Raw genomic sequence first — 16,438 nt, forward strand, 5'->3', positions numbered from 1 at the left:
GTTGCATTCTGTCCCCCTACAGGCGCCGTCAGTTTGGCTGAAACCTGCGAGTGTTCCCAGTTGTGCCGTCTTCCCTCCGGATTTATTGCGAATATTTTTTGCATAGCTTCATTACATATTTTCATCGCACCGCGTAGGTTATTGCCGCCGCATTACACTGCACTCCACCTACACAACCATCCATCCAAACAGCTAAACAAACAACCAAAATACATAGATGCAAACCGTTTTACATATTACTAATCTCTGAACTTAGTGTTACTGGACTCCGTGTGCCATACTACTGACCTCTGAACTCTGGGATGCTTACTACTACTAACCTTTGAACTCTGCTTTACATACCACTGGCCCCTGAACTCTTCAAACCTTCCTACTATTACACAAAAAAAAAAAAAAAAAAAAAAAAACACCCCACACCTTAATTGCTTATTTTTTGTGGACTGGATTAAGCGTTTATATGTAAACTTTGCTTTATGTCTTCGGGCCCTTTCACACAGGATCTGCCTGTCAGTTTTTCTGACGGATTCACACTGAATCATGGACAGGCAAAGGCAAGATGTAAACGGATGACTGATGACTATTTCTGTTCATTTCTTTTTTTTTTTAACACACAAAACAGAACAAGGCTGTGTCCTTTTCCATTTAGACCGATGTAAGCGGATGCCATGTATTTACGTCTGTTCCGGTTTAAGTCTGTTAGGAAAGATTTTTCTTTTATCATCTATGATTGGTTTCTGCAACAGCAAGAAACAATAAAAAAAAAAAAAATGCAAAAAAAAAAAATGCAAAAAAAAAAAAAAAAAAATCATGTGAAAATGACCAGTTACACTTACCGGTAGCTGTATTTCTGGTAAGTCTTACAGGACGGCACCCTGAGAGATGACTGGCTTCTCCTGACAGGAAACACAATCAAAAAGAGGTTAAAAACCCCGCCCCTTCCCGTGCTCCTCAGTTTGAGATAAAGTATGAACCCACCAGTGCACGGGAAAAACACCACAGAAAATATAATACAAACCAATAATGTATCACAAGGGTGGGAAGTAGGCCTGCCGTCCTGTAAGACTTACCAGAAATACAGCTACCGGTAAGTGTAACTGGTCATTTCTCTAGTCGTCTTCCAGGACGGCACCCTGAGAGAGAAGCAAGTAGCTTCAGGCCTACCTTAGGGCGGGACCACTGCTTGCAGGACCTTTCTCCCGAAAACCAAGTCCTGAGGTGACAGTAGGTCAACTCTATAATGTTTCAGGAACGTGTTCTGGCTTGACCACGTCGCTGCTCTGCAAATTTGCTCCACCGAAGCTCCGGCCCTTTCTGCCCAGGAGGTTGCTAGTGATCGTGTGGAGTGTGCTTTAACATTAGGAGCTACCTTACCGGCTTGTACATAAGCTAAGGAAATTGTCTGCCTAATCCATCTAGAAATAGAGGCTCTGGACGCTTGAAGGCCTCTTTTCTGACCCGAAAAACAAATTAATAGATGAGTAGAACGTCTAAAGACTGTAACTCTTTCTAAGTAAGCTAATAGACATCGTCTAACATCCAGACAATGAAAGGAAGCTTCTCCTTCATTCTGGGGATTTGAACAAAAAGAAGGGAGGATTACTTCCTGTGACCTGTGGAACTTTGTCACTACCTTAGGAAGATAAAGGGGGTCCTGACTTAGAACAACCCTGTCCTCAAATAAGCGAAAAAATGGCTCTTTAATGGAGAGCGCCTGCATATCACCTATCCTCTTGGCTGTCGTGATTGCCAAGAGGAAGGCAAATTTAAAGGTGAGTAACCTGATGGGGATAGTGTCAATTGGCTCAAACGGAGCCTTGGTAAGTTGGTTTAACACTAACGAAAGATCCCAGGGTGGAACCCTAGAGATCTGAACTGGGGACAACCTGTCTCTGGCTATAAGAAACCTTTTGACCAGGGGGTCCAGGGATAGACGTCTATCCAAAAAATACGACAAGGCTGCCACCTGAACCCTTAGAGTCCTTGTGGCTAACCCCTTGTCTACTCCATCTTGGAGAAAATCTAAGATGACCGAGGTCTCCTGCTGAGAATTCTGTCTCTCTGAGCACCAGCGAGAGAAGATACCCCAGGTTTTGGCATATATACGCCTAGTGACTACCTTCCTACTGGCTAGAAGCGTGTCAATAACTCTCTCGGAGCAGCCCTTCTCCCTCAGGTTCCGCCTCTCAAGCACCAGGCCGTCAGCTTGAAGAAGCCGGGTTCTGGGTGATAAATCGGACCCTGACGAAGAAGGTCCGCCCGGACAGGGAGAAGTAGGGGAGGCAACACTGACCCTCGCTCTAGAGCGGGAAACCAGGCCCTCTTGGGCCACCAGGGTGTGACGAGAATGAACTTCCCTACTGCTAGATTTACCTTCTGCAGGACTCTCGGAATCAGGCTCAAGGGAGGGAAGGCATAGGCTAGCTGGAACCTCCATACCTGTGCCAGTGCATCCACCCCCTCCGAGCCGTGTTCTCGGGAGAGAGAGAAGAACCTCTTCACCTTCCGGTTTGCCCTGCGGGCGAAGAGATCTATCTCTGGGCTGCCAAAGTGCTGGCATATTAGACTGAAAATCTCTGTATTTAGTTCCCATTCTCCCTGGAGAATGGGATGGCGACTTAAATAGTCTGCCTCCAGATTGAGGGTCCCTTTCAGGTGTACCGCCGAGAGTGAGAGAACTCTCTGCTCGGCCCAGCCCAGGATCTCTAAGGACAAGTCTAGAAGGGTGCGAGATCTGGTGCCCCCCTGATGGTTGAGGAAGGCCACCGCGGTCGCATTGTCGGAAATGATCTGGACCTCCTGGTCCAAGACTCTGTCCTCGAATGCCTTCAGAGCCTCTCCGACCGCTAATAGCTCGCGGTAATTTGAAGAGGCCCCCTTCTGTCGTTGTCCCCAGGTACCCTGGGCACGGAGATCGTCCAGATGTGCGCCCCACCCCCATGAGCTGGCGTCCGTGGTGATCCTGACCGGATTGATCTGGCCCCACGACAGACCTTGCTGTAGGTTCTGTGGGATGAGCCACCAGCCCAGTGAGAGCTTCACTGGTTCTGGGAGACTGACTCTGAGCTCTAGGGATTCCCTTCTTCCGTCCCAGGAGGAAAGAAGGAAAAATTGGAGGGGTCTGGAGTGGAGCTGAGCCCACGGGACTGCTGGAATACAGGAGGTCATTAGGCCTAGAACTCTCATGATGTCCCTGAAGGAGGACTCTACTCCTTCTAACGTTGATCTGACCACTGACATGAGACCCCGGATCTTGTCGTTGGGTAAAAAGAGCTTCCTCTCCAAGGAATCTATCAGAAACCCTAGATAGAGTTTCTTCTGCTCTGGAAGGAGTGAGGATTTCTCCTTGTTGATGATCCAACCCAAGGACTCGAGGGTAGTCATCACAGTGGCTAGATCCGAAAGAAGGAGATCTCGACTTTGATTGTATAGTATCAAGTCGTCGAGATAGGGAACTAACGCTATCCCTTGTAGGTGCAGGAAAGCGATCGCCTCCGCCAGGACCTTGGTAAAGACCCTTGGACTGGAGGCCAGTCCGAAAGGAAGGGCAGCAAATTGCCAATGCTGTACTCCCTGGGCGGAGGCGATCGCAAACCTGAGGAACCTCTGATGACCCAAGAAGATTGGGACATGGAGGTACGCGTCTCTTAAATCGATGGTGACCATGAATACCTCTCTTAGAAGGAGCCTCCTGAGGCTGTAAATACTCTCCATTCGAAACCTCTTGTGGAGGAGGGAGGTATTCAGGGGTTTCAGATTGATAATCAATCGAAATTTGCCTGAAGGCTTGGGGACCACAAAGATGTGGGAGTACACTCCCAACCCTCTCTGGTACACAGGGACTGGAACTATGACCCCCTGTTGTGCCAGTTCTGAGACATTTTGCAGAAGGCCTGCTGACTTGAGAGGGTCCTTGGGTAAGTGAGTCAGAATAAAGTTTGGAGGGGGAAGCTGACGGAACTCTAGTTTGTACCCCTCCCTTACGATTTGGAGAATGTGGGGACTTTGAGTAATACTCTCCCACCTGGGAAGGAACTGGGAGAGTCTTCCCCCGACCTTCCCGTCATTTGGAGTCCTTGTCGCTGGGTTTTGGATTGGAAAAAAGGATACCCCCTTTTTGTTTTTCCTTCCCAGCACCCCAACGTCTGTTGTAAGGGGCCTTCTTCTCCGAGGAACGGTTCTTACCTCCAAACCCCCCCTGGGGGCCTCGAAAAAACTTTTTCTTGTTTTGTCTAGGCTTAGTAGGAAAACGCACCCCTTTTTCTGAGGACCTAGTCAGGGCCTGATCCAGGCCCGTACCGAAGAGAAGGGAGCCCTCGAAGGGAAGACCACAAAGGCGGTTCTTAGACGCAAGGTCCCCATTCCACATCTTGACCCATACTGCTCTTCTGGCAGAGTTGAGGAGGGCTCCTGTCTTTGCGGTAGAACGTACCGTCTCTACTGAGGTGTCTGCTAAATAAGCTACTGCGCTCCCTATGAGCTGAAGGGATTCTAGAATCCCCTTAGAGTCTGAACCCTGGGACACATGTTCCATCAACTTGGAGATCCAAGAATTAGCATTCCTAGCAATACAGGCCGAAGCCAATGCGGGGCTCAAGGCAGCCGCATTAGCTTCCCAGGCCCTACACAAGGAGGTCTCTGCCCGCCGATCCATAGGATCTTTCAAGTTGCCTGTGTCCTCAAAGGAGAGGTCCGACTGTTTGGAAATTTGCGCGAGGGGAGCATCTAATCTAGGTATTTTAAAAAATTTAGATTCCTCCTCCTCTTTAAAGGGGCAACGTCGTTTCCAGGTCTTGTATCTTAAAAGCTTTTTCTCTGGTTCTGCCCATTCCCTAAGGATGATATCCTTAAGGGACTGATGTACCGGAATAGCTTTGGCCTGAGGTTTAGACAGGCCTTGGTATAACCTATCCTGTGTGGAAATTTCTTCCGTAGGCTGTGGAATCTCCTCGGAGGCGTACACTGCCTCAAGGAGACCTTCCATGTCGTCGGCAGCAAAGACATATCTGCCTGTCCTAGTATCCTCATTTTCTTCTTCCGCCTGACCAATAGAACCTTCCTCCTGGGGAGGAATCTCTGAATCTTCAGAGTCAGATACTAAGGAACCAAGGGATTCCTGGCGGACTCTAAAAATCTGCGAAGAGGAACTTTCTTGAGAAGAGGGCCCTGCGATGGGGGCTTCAGGCTCTTTGCTCTTTAAAGACACATGAAATTCTTTAAGAGTAGAGAGCATCTCAGACTGGACCTCAAGAAATCCTTTCAGAATTTCAGAGGTCTCCTTCCCTGCCAATTTAATGATACATTTAGCACAAAAGGGTTTGGAATAATCTGAGGGTAACTTGCAACTACAATAGCCACATTTTTTGGAGCGACTAGTGTCCTTAACTGAACGACTAGCACCCCCCTGGGCAACAAAATCCTCCCCTAGAAAGAAAAGGATACACAGGCATGTATGTAAATACTAGGGAACAACTACTGGGTCCCAGCCCACCATACCTGTGTCCAGGAAGACTCACCCCCTGTGGTCTCCTCCGCAGCCGGGGTCGTAGACGACCGGACCTCTCGCTCCATCGCGTGAGGATGAAGGCGCCGCTCTCTCTCGGCTGCTGCTGCCCTTTCGTGTGTCTCCGGTGCCGTGGGAAGCCGACTGGCGTGTTGGAGCTGCAGCGCGCCATCTTTGCTGAGCCGACCCGGAAGTGACACGCGCCGCGCGTGTGACGTCATTGCCCTGCGCCGCCGGCTCTGTGAGACGCCGGTTTTGGCGCCAAATTCGAAAACGGCAATGAACGCTCCAGGGAATCCAGGACGACCCAGTCGCAGCCCCAGACCGCACAGAAAACCCCCACCACCGGAGAGAGCCTGACCCACAGACCTCCAAGGTAAGGGGAAAGCTCAGAGAGAGAGAGTGGATCAGCCCCTGGAGCTCCAGAATAGCCACCTATCCCCAGGAGACTCCAGCACTCAGGGGGGTTCTTCAACCCACATAGTGAGGCCCCCCTGAGCAAGAAGGAACCCCCTAGGAATGGAAATCTTCGCTAAACCCAAAGGCTACCCAGTGCCTGCGGTTCAGTTCCCAGGGGGGGACCACCAGCCCCAGGCCTTAGGTCAGAAAAAAATAAACGTTTCGCTGTGGGGAAACACAATCAAGAACTGAGGAGCACGGGAAGGGGCGGGGTTTTTAACCTCTTTTTGATTGTGTTTCCTGTCAGGAGAAGCCAGTCATCTCTCAGGGTGCCGTCCTGGAAGACGACTAGAGAAAGACCCAATTGTGCACAACATATATCCCCTTCTCAAGCACGTTTCGTGCCAATACCCCTTTGCCATTTAAATAAAAAAAAAAATTAAACTACAAAGACCTGTACGACTCTTGATGCCAAGCACCTTGAGGCGATTAAGTTCGCATTTGTTGCGCTATACAAGTTACTCACTCACTATATTTTCATCCCACGATATCCCTTTTGAGTAATCCAAGGCATTAGCAATTTTTGGAAAAACATCATTGTAATGTCCCTTTGACATCTAGGTGCTCCGTTAATGTGCGTAGTGTTAAGGTAACCCATTTGAATACATTTGCCAAAACCTCACAGGCATTTTTTCTTGCCACGTGCCCCGTCTCTACTATGCCACTGCCCCTAGTACTGTCCCCTGAATGCACTTTTAGCAATACCAGATAACAAAACAAAAAAAAAGGTACTGGTTTCTACGACCTTCCTGGCTTATTAGGGCTCTGTGCCTCATGCTATTTAAGTAAACCCCCACAACACTCTCCTCACTTAGCGTGGAATGTGTTAATCCTGAGCAAACAGCCTGGAACTGGCTTCACTAAACTGTGACAAGCAACACATACATGTTTAATTAATTAGACTCCGCTACTTTACATAGTAGTGACAATCATGTGTACATGAAAAGATCCCGGTGGCCATAAAGTGTTGCATTTGTAACTTTACTCCGAGGTTCATAAACTGAAGAGCAAAGCAATTTCACTATGGTGTCACTAGAGCCTCTCTCAGCCTTTTTGGCTAGGTTCACACTGCTGCGAATTCAAAATCGCGATTTCGCAGCTGCGATTTTGCCGCGATTTCGGCCGCGATTTAAGAGACATCTGTGCAGTGTTCAATGTAAATCGCGGCCCGAAAACGCAAAAAGTAGTACAGGAACTACTTTTTGAAATCGGTGTAGCGCCGCAGATGCGGCGTCGCACCGATTAGGACAGTGCCATTGCCGACAATTGCCGGCAAATACTGCCGATATGAGATGCGATTTGAGATGTGAAATCGGATCTCAAATCGTACCCAGTGTGAACCTGGGCTTTAACATGGATGAACCCTGAAACACCTATCGGAACTCCTGACAATTATTAGATTTGCAACTCAGGAGAGGACAATCTGTCCCCACACCCAAATTATTGAGTGGCACATAGAGCATAGGGAAGAAGAAGCTGTGGGGACCGGTCTTACAGTCTGTGAAAGTCTGCCAGAAAACAGGATAGGCAAGTAAAATTACTTCTTGTGGCCCCCTAGTCGTAAACTAGCTTTTAACCCCATCAGTGGACAGCCCCATTGAAAGGAAGCTATTTTTTCTTTCCCCGGAGTTCAGCTTTAAACCCTTTTAGCCCAGGTTCACACTGGGTACGATTTGGTACGATTTGAGATGCGATTTCACATGTCAAATCGCATCTCAAATCGGCGGCATTTGCTGGCAATGGCACCGTCCTAATCGGTGCGACGCCGCATCTGCGGCGCTGCACCGATTTCAAAAAGTAGTTCCTGTACTACTTTTTGCGATTTTGGGCCGCGATTTACATTGAACCCTGCACAGATGTCTCTTAAATCGCGGCAAAATCATGGCAAAATCTCGATTTTACCGCGATTTTGAATTCGCAGCAGTGTGAACCTAGCCTAAAAGAGGACTCTTACAGGCATTACCGGTAGTTTTAAATACAATGCATTAGTGGTGCTTTTATTTATTAAAAAATTGCAATTGGGAACATCGCCAGTTTAGAATTTGCTTGCTCTTGCTAGGGATTGCAGATATCAACCAATTCATTGCATAAAGAGAAAAAAGAAAGGAAAAAAGAAAGGAAAAAAAAAAAAAAAAAAAAAAAGTAGAGCAAACTCAGAAAGGACATAATGTATTAGTAAAACGACTGACATCTGTACAAGGGTGTGGCAAAGAATCTGCAGGATGAAAGTTGCACACATGACAAAGAGCCCCATTGTTCCTGCTAATGCGATTTAGTCTCAGGATTCATTCACTGAGACGCATGCAAAACATTAGACAGACATTTGTTTACACGACAACATTTGTACAGCAAAAGGTGGAGCAGTAAACTGTTCTGAATATCCCAGCAAAACAAAAGATACTTTACAAGCATTGCAAAACAGTATAGGAGGAATATACAGTGTATTTTTTACTACAGGGGAAAATTCGGGAGATAAAGGCGAAGCGTCGAGTCCTGCTGCCAGCAGACTTTCAAAATAAACATGAAATATGCAGTGGCTGGATGCATTTAGACAAACAAGAGAGAAGAAAAGGCCTAGTGCAGTGATGGCGAACCTTGGCACCCCAGATGCTTTGGTACTACATTTCCCATGATGCTCCACTACACTGCAGAGTGCCAGAGCATCATGGGAAACGTAGTTCCAAAACAGCTGGGGTGCCAAGGTTCACCAGTTGCAGTTGCTCCTGCCTTCAGCTGTTCCAGCCATCACCTATACTGCAAACATCTTCGCATTGTCTCCCAAAGCTCAGCTCCTGCACCAGTGTTCCTGCCTGGCGCTTGTGCCACTCTGCAATCCCGAGCTTCCCATCTGCTCTAGCAGGGGTTCTGGAGTCAGAGGTGTAAGAGGCCTCTTCCCTGCATATTGGGCTCTACCATCAGATACGTGACACTGTCAATTACCCCTGAAGGGCTATACTAGTGATGAAATCTCTCTGCTTCTGGGAGATTAAACTGATTGTTATCCAACTGTAATCACACTGTAAAACCAGGGTACCGTTAGGGCTAGTTTACACTTGTCTCAAAACAAAGCTTCGGACATGCTTTGTTGAAGCTCTCTGAACGCCAGTCAAAGCTCCTGTCACTAAATTAAATGGTTAACTTACAGTCCTGTTTACACCTTGCTTGGGGCTTCAAGCAAACTTTGCCGTAGACTTCTATGGAGGCTTTGAAGACCCGCTAAAGCTACATGAGGTATATTTTGAAGCAAAGCCAGGACTGCAAGCTAACCATTTTATTTAGTGACAGGGGCGTTCAGAGAGCTTTAATAAAGCCTGTCCGAAGCCTTGTTTTGGAGCAAGTGTAAACTAGGCGTTAATGTGTGTTGAAGACGAAGCAAGTGTAAATGAGACCTTAATGCAGTGCTTCTCAAATAGTGGGGCGCGCCCCCCAGGGGGGGCCCGAGGCTCCATAAAGGGGGGCTCGTTCCGGACCACGGCGATCGCGCCATTTAGTATCCGCTTCTGTCCCCAGCCTCCTCCACTAGTTAGAGGAGCGGACGGCGGGAGGCGGGACATTTTTGAACTGGGGGACGGGACCAGAGAGGTAGCAGCCTGTCATGTTGGACGGCAGGTGATTGGCTGCTAGGAGGCGATCCTAGCAGCCAATCACCAGTTCGCCCAAAAGTCTCCCTGCCCCGCCCAGTGCTGCTGCGGCTTCACTTGACGAATGTCCCGCCTCCTGCTCTCCGCGCTGAAAAGTTACAGGTAGGAGTGGAGAGGGAGGAAAAATATATGGAAATGTTAAGGAGGAGTGGGGGCTGTGCTGTGGGGGGAAAAGGGGAGTTATGTGATGGGGGAAACTGTGTGCAGGATATGTGATGGGGGTCATGTAAAGGGGGCAATACTTTGTGGGGGGGGTATGTGATGGTGTCATGTAAAAGGGGGCAATATTGTGTGGGGGGATATGTGATGGGGCAATACTGTGTGGGGGGGATATGTGATGGGGCAATACTGTGTGGGGGGGGGGATATGTGAAGAAGGGCAATACTGTGTGTGGGGGGGATATGTGAAGAAGGGCAATACTGTGTGTGGGGGGATATGTGAAGAAGGGCAATACTGTGTGGGGGGATATGTGGATACAGTGTTATGCAGAGGTGTACTTATAACAATTTTATAGACAAATGATACTATTTACAGTCGCGCGGGGGGCGCGAAATGTTTTCTTCTTCCTAGGGGGGGCATGACAGAAAATAATTGAGAAGCACTGCCTTAATGAGATGATCAGCAGCAAGTAACCGGCCGAGATTCAAACCGTGTATGGGCAGGCTGAATGCAACCAGCCTTCTGAATTTTACTTGCGATGATCGCTAGCGCCTTCTAAAGCCTCCAGTAGGTCTTCTCCCGAGGGGAGGGCGCGCTTTCCCCACCGGGAGGAGAATACAATGTCTAGGCAGAAGGAATTCCCCTGTCAGCACCCCATAGTTGCAGGTAAGAAAACTTGCACCATGTTTGGCCTGCCTTAGTAGCAAAGAGGTTTAATCGCTATTGTATCCCTACTCTAAGTGATCTCCCTCTTCTATTCAAACGGTCTCTGTTGTGCTGGTGTGTGGTTAGCGGGAACCAGAAATGAATTGAGAAACAGTCAAGATATCTGTTGTGGAGACCGAACAGCTGCCAGGTATCAAAGCCACAGCATTTGTCATTCAGCTTTGATCAGGCAGAAGTAATCAATGTGCTGTCCAAGAGAGCAAAGTCAGCACACAACATGCGGTGCGAGCTTACATGGGGCAAAGTGAACCAAACTCATGTAGAGTTCGTTCTAAGCCTGCAGTTAGTAACTTAAAAATTTAATTTCTCTTGTTACCGCCGAGTTTACCGAATGTTTTCCAAGTGTGGCAGTCCTCTGTGTAATTTGAATCAGATGATATAAACGGTCATTCCTGTTCTATGAGTCACACACTTTTTAAATTTCAGTCTAAAACAGAGTAAAATTGTTCAGTAACAAACCGGAGTTCAGGATATCCTGCTATAATAAACCATTAAAAGGGGTTGTTATTCTTTAGCTATACATACACTGGATTTGCAGAAAACATTTTCTAGCATATACAGTATTCCACACTTGATATGTTTTCCAGATGCCACCATGAATACCTGAAAAGTAAACATCTCAATAGCCTAGGTTCACACTGCTGTGATCAGATTTTCAGTGCAACTTGGATGCGGTTTGCATATTCTATGAGACAAAAAATAAAAATAAAAGAAGATTTCCCTCACAGGTTGGGTAGAATCAGGGCCGATCCTAGGCAGGGTGCACAGGGTGCTTTGCACCCAGGCGCCTGCAGAGGTGGGGGCGCCAAAGTGGCAGAGTTTTCCCCTTCCTCCTTCTCTCCTTGTTTGTGTCCATCCAGAACTAGTGTTCTGAGCATAGGTGTGTGTCCGTCCAGAACTGATGTGTCTCTGACCATCTCCTGTACCGTGTCTGCAGTCTCTGACCATCTCCTGTACCGTGTCTGCAGTCTCTGACCATCTCCTGTACCGTGTCTGCAGTCTCTGACCATCTCCTGTACCGTGTCTGCAGTCTCTGACCATCTCCTGTACCGTGTCTGCAGTCTCTGACCATCTCCTGTATCATGTCTGCAGTCTCTGACCATCTCCTGTATCATGTCTGCAGTCTCTGACCATCTCCTGTATCATGTCTGCAGTCTCTGACCATCTCCTGTATCATGTCTGCAGTCTCTGACCATCTCCTGTATCATGTCTGCAGTCTCTGACCATCTCCTGTATCATGTCTGTAGTATCTCTGTTTTTTTTTCTAACAGACTCTCTAACAGAAGCCCTCTCTGTCCATCAGGTCCCAATAAAGTACTCTGCTTCTATTCCTGTATTTTGTTCATTGTTAAGAGATCATGTAAGGATCCCAGGGTAATAAAGACTTCATGGGGGAGCATCTCTGTGGTTGAGTCATTGCCATAGAAACATTTGTAAAGGGGAGGAGTCAGTAAAATGACCACACCCATGTGGGGGCACCAGAAATATTTCTGCACCCAGGCGCATATGACCCTAGGATCTGCCCTGGGTAGAATAGATAGCAGTAAAGGGGAGGGAACATTTGTAAGCATAGTTTGTAGTAGCACTGTGGGATCCCAACTGTCCTAGCCATAAATTCAAGACAGACATGCCACCTAAACAAAGCCCAAGGGTACGATTTCTCCCTGGCAAGGCGAATCCCTGCTAATAAAGCTGCGACAATGTAACTAAAAGAAAGGGAGAGAAGATCTTCTGAGGCTGAAGAAAAACATTGGCTGCTAGGTCTCCAGGTGAGTGTGTGTGTGTGTGAGCCCACATGTACACCACAGTTAGCCAACCAGCGTTGCCAACCGTCTGTATTTTTTACGGACAGTTCGTAAAAACTGGCACTCCCCCCCGTTCGTAAAGGTCTGTGTTTGTGGGAATGCGCCAGTAAAAATAGCCGAGATCGGTTCGGCTTGGAACTGCGCATGGAGATTGGAGGCAGGGGGTGATGGTGGCTGCGGTGGCACCGCAGAGGGGGATGGAGGCAGGGGGAGATAGTGGCACCACAGAGGGGGATGGTGGCACCGCAGAGGGTGGGGGGATGGAGACAGGGGTTGTTGGTGGCACCGCAGAGGGGGATGGAGGCAGGGGACGATGGAGGCAGGGGGAGATTGTGGCACCGCAGAGGGGGGGTGAAGGCAGGGGCATAATTTGCCCGTATTATATATTGAAATTAACAAAAATATGTATTTTTACCTTAATATCTACCTTAAATCACATTGCAATTTGCCTAGTGTACTTGTTTATAGCCTAAATACTGAAATTTGCACCTTAAAATGTAATTTAGTAACTTTTGTGAAATGCCAGTAAAAAAGGGGCAGTGCCAGTAAATTTTGGGTGCCGTGCCAGTAAATTTCAATCTGGTAGGTTGGCAACACTGTAGCCAACAATCCTCTTTACAACCCACACAGTTTCTTTGGGCTAGTTAAATACAACTTCCTTGCATACCACTGCAAATTCAGACAGGAATCAGATCGCATGGGTGTGAACACCAATGCGATCTGATTCTGCTCCAGACCAAAAAAAAAAGGGTGCTGTGCAAGGTTGGTCTGAATGCGATGCAAATTTAGCCAGTCTGTATGGCTGTGTTCACATTGCACAGACATCGCATGCGATTTGCACTGCAGTGTGGCGCGAATCACATCTAATGTTGGACAGCACAGCAGTGTGAAGTGGCCCATAAGGAATTATACCTATGTTGTTTGGCAGAATGCTTCTGGTTCAGAAATGTTTGTATGCTGTCCTGGATGTACTGCACTTTGGATATTAACTTATTGGCCGTCATCTGATTTATAAAGTAGTGAATCTGACATTTACCAAACAATTACTGCAAGTGAATCTTACAGGTTAATGTGATTTTAAATGACAGCGATTGATTTATCAGTCAATGTTTGGTGAAAATCCCATTCATTGCTTTTCAAATATGCCCCTCATTTACACGGGTGTACTACCACATACACCAATACAAGGCCTGTGTTTACCCACATAGTAACTAAAAAGAGAACCATTTTTATTTCTCTCCATTTTGCTGTTGAAATGTTCCACTCACTTCCTGTCTGGTAAAATATTGAGAGCAGGATGAGAAATAAAGGGGAAATCCCTCAAACACAGCCCTGGATAGCAGTAAAAACTAGACAAGGTGCTCATCAAGAAAAAAAGTAATCTGGCTCCATAGTTAAGATTCAACAAATATTAATCAGAAAAAAAAAAAATATTAAAATAAAATGTTTTAGTTTTTTATCCTGAAAATCTAAAAACTTGTAATTTGACTAGTGGTGCCCATTTTTTTGTACATTCATTTCAATTTTTTTTTTTCTTCCTCACCTTCTATGCAACTATGTAAAATTTCCTTACACGTTTTTAATATAAAGCCTAGTACCCGACACCCTCAAATTTTGTGTTTTTTTTTTGTTTGTTTTTTAAAGTAACACAAAATTTGAGGGTGTCAGGTACTAGGCTTTATATTAAAAACGTGTAAGGAAATGTTACATAGTTACATAGAAGGTGAGGAAGAAAAAAGAAAAAAAAAAAAGACACAAGTCCAACCTATGTGGGTGATTATATGTCAGCATTACATTGTATATCCCTGCATGTTGCATGTTATACTGCATTGTAATTAGGCTGAAGTTCTTCCTTTCAAAGCGGAACTACATTGTATTTGAGCATTTAACTAAAACAGAATCCATCCATGTCTCCATGTTTTAATTTTGCAGAGAAATCACCTTTTAAAAACACTCCAAGCCTTCATGGATGTAGCCATCTTGAGTAGGGGCAGATCATTTGTGTAGCATTTACTTGATGGAATCCATCTGCTCTTAGCTCAGACATGCAGGCAAGAGGGCATGTTTAGCTGGTAAAAAAAAAAAAAACCCTCCTCCCCCTCCCGATAACTCCTGAGACGTAATGACATTTGTCTAGGTTTCAAAACCAGAAAGTAACTGGAAAAAAAAAAAAAAACACACACACACACACACACACACACACACACACGTTATAAATACAAAACTAACCAAATGGAAAAAAAAAATTAAATCTGTTTTCAGAGTTCAAAAACTGATTAATAGCAGAAACTGAGGCGGAGAGCCAAAATCTGTGAATACAGAGCAAAGCGCAATCACGTAGCATTATAGCAGTACCAGACTCGTTCCTAAGCAATACTGGCGGTTGGAAGTGCGGTAAAACATATTTGTGGCAGCAGGTGGTGAGATCAACTGGCTGCAGAAACAAACAAACTGCCGGGATTAATCACACAAACTGTACTGGGCCTCAGGGAGCTATAGCTCTTGGGTAGTGCAGAAAAAAAAAAAAAAAACCCACACAACCAAAACACACACACACCTTATGATTTAGGCCATTTTACAGGTTTATTTTTTTCTAGGCGTCCAGGAAGGCCTGCTGTCTTGGTACGGAGTGTGTTCAAAACACACATACATTGAATTCAGATCCTTAATTTACATGGATGTGAACGCAGCAGTATTGTATGTTGCGGGTCCATTCGCACATATTGGTTTTAATCGATAGCATTTAGCTGTGTAGAGCAAGAAAATAAAAAAGTTTGCGTTCACAATTCTGATTTTAATTGTATTTTACACTGTATGTATGTAAATGGCTTGTTGTGTCCCATAAACATCAAAATAGAAAGAATTGCCAGCAACTCGATTGCTTCTTAAATCTTTATTGATCACTAACAGCAGTGCGACATCTAAAGTGCCAACATGTTTCGGCCGGAGCCTTCCTCATAGCATGCTATGAGGAAGGCAGAATCCCCCGTTCTGAGCCCCGGTATGTCCGTGTCAGGAGCTTGAAAATCCCCTCGGCATCCATGCATCGTCTTCATAGCTGACAGGATGGGCTATGCGGCTGCCAGTTGGTCAGCATTATCACATGGGCGGTGCAGACCAATTAGAATGCTCCAAAATGTCCCTGCTGATGAGGTACGTTTTGGACATTCAGCTGAGGGGATTTCTAAGCCCCAAGCTCCTGACGTGGATATACCGGGGCTCAGAACAGGAGATCCCCGCAATCCAAGTCAGCAAGACCGGGGCGAGGAGGGGGGGTAAGTTCACCCTACAGTTTTTTTTGAATGGTGAGTGTACCCTTTAAATGGGCCTCATTCACACAAGTGCTGAGGCCTGTACACCATGAATCTGTTTATGTGGTTTGAGCTACCAGGCTCTGCATGCCGGCAGCCAGTGTAAAGTGTATGGAGACACAGCAGGTTAGATGCAGCATGGACAACTTTTCAAATCAGTCATGTGCATGAGGCTCACTATTATGTCATAGATCTTCTCCTCAAGATTCAACCAATAAAAATAGCAGTGGATGATGGCAACAGGTATAAGAATGTGTAGGGAATATTTTTTAGCTTCCTAAGGTTCTGCAACTTGCTTATTATTCTATTTTTTTAATATGACCACTTTGTCCCAAACTAAACTGAAATTAGACAACTGTCGGAAAAGTCTGTTCCGTTCTATGATGTACTTTCTCAAAATGAGGGGGTTATAGGTAAACACTGGGCCAGTAAAGCATTCTGGGTAGTTACTGCACAAACTTCCATTTGTCCATCCTCTCATTTCACTGGTGGGCACAAGGAAAAAAGGAGAAACTCAAAAACAGCAGTAATGTTTAAAACCAAACGGAGCCTGTATTGCTGCCCTCTTCTGAAAATGCTAGCTGCCTGGCTGCCATACTGATATTATTTTTGCTGTGAGGATTACAAAAACTACATAACAGCCAGCACAGATCGCAAGATTTCCGGCAGGATCAACAGGTGTTTTTTTTTTCCAATCTATCAAAAAGTTTTACCAAAAAGGCACTAAATAAGCAAAGTTCATTGTTGAGGTTTACATACATTTTAACCTATTCAGTCTGAAGTGGTGTTAATGCATGGAAATGCCAATTTCAATGGGCTGCCAAATGCACCACAATG

The 16,438-nt window shown here is 46.2% G+C and overlaps 2 protein-coding genes across 4 annotated transcripts in view; both read right to left on the bottom strand.

Annotated features, from left to right (window-relative positions):
* LOC120927474 (CD99 antigen-like) overlaps positions 1 to 16,438 on the bottom strand; it is a 73,919-nt gene that overhangs the window by 44,632 nt on the left and 12,849 nt on the right. The gene's annotated exons all lie outside the window — the stretch shown is intronic.
* On the bottom strand, positions 1,457 to 5,251 carry LOC120927473. The gene is made up of 2 exons (XM_040338174.1): positions 4,909 to 5,251; positions 1,457 to 4,722 (listed from the first exon to the last, which is right to left on the bottom strand). The coding sequence occupies exons 1-2, from the start codon at positions 5,228 to 5,230 to the stop codon at positions 4,061 to 4,063; spliced, it is 984 nt and encodes a 327-aa protein (XP_040194108.1). The 5' UTR covers positions 5,231 to 5,251; the 3' UTR covers positions 1,457 to 4,060.

This window comes from Rana temporaria, chromosome 2 (genome assembly GCF_905171775.1).
Source record: "Rana temporaria chromosome 2, aRanTem1.1, whole genome shotgun sequence".
NCBI lineage: Eukaryota > Metazoa > Chordata > Amphibia > Anura > Ranidae > Rana > Rana temporaria.

What these genes read in the sequence shown, in the direction of transcription:
- LOC120927473 (XM_040338174.1), bottom strand. Translation starts at nt 5,230, where the DNA reads ATGCTCTCTACTCTTAAAGAATTTCATGTGTCTTTAAAGAGCAAAGAG. An exon ending in GGAAGAAATTTCCACACAGG is followed by an intron (nt 4,723 to 4,908) that starts ATAGGTTATACC and finishes TACCTAGATTAG; the next exon opens with ATGCTCCCCTCGCGCAAATT.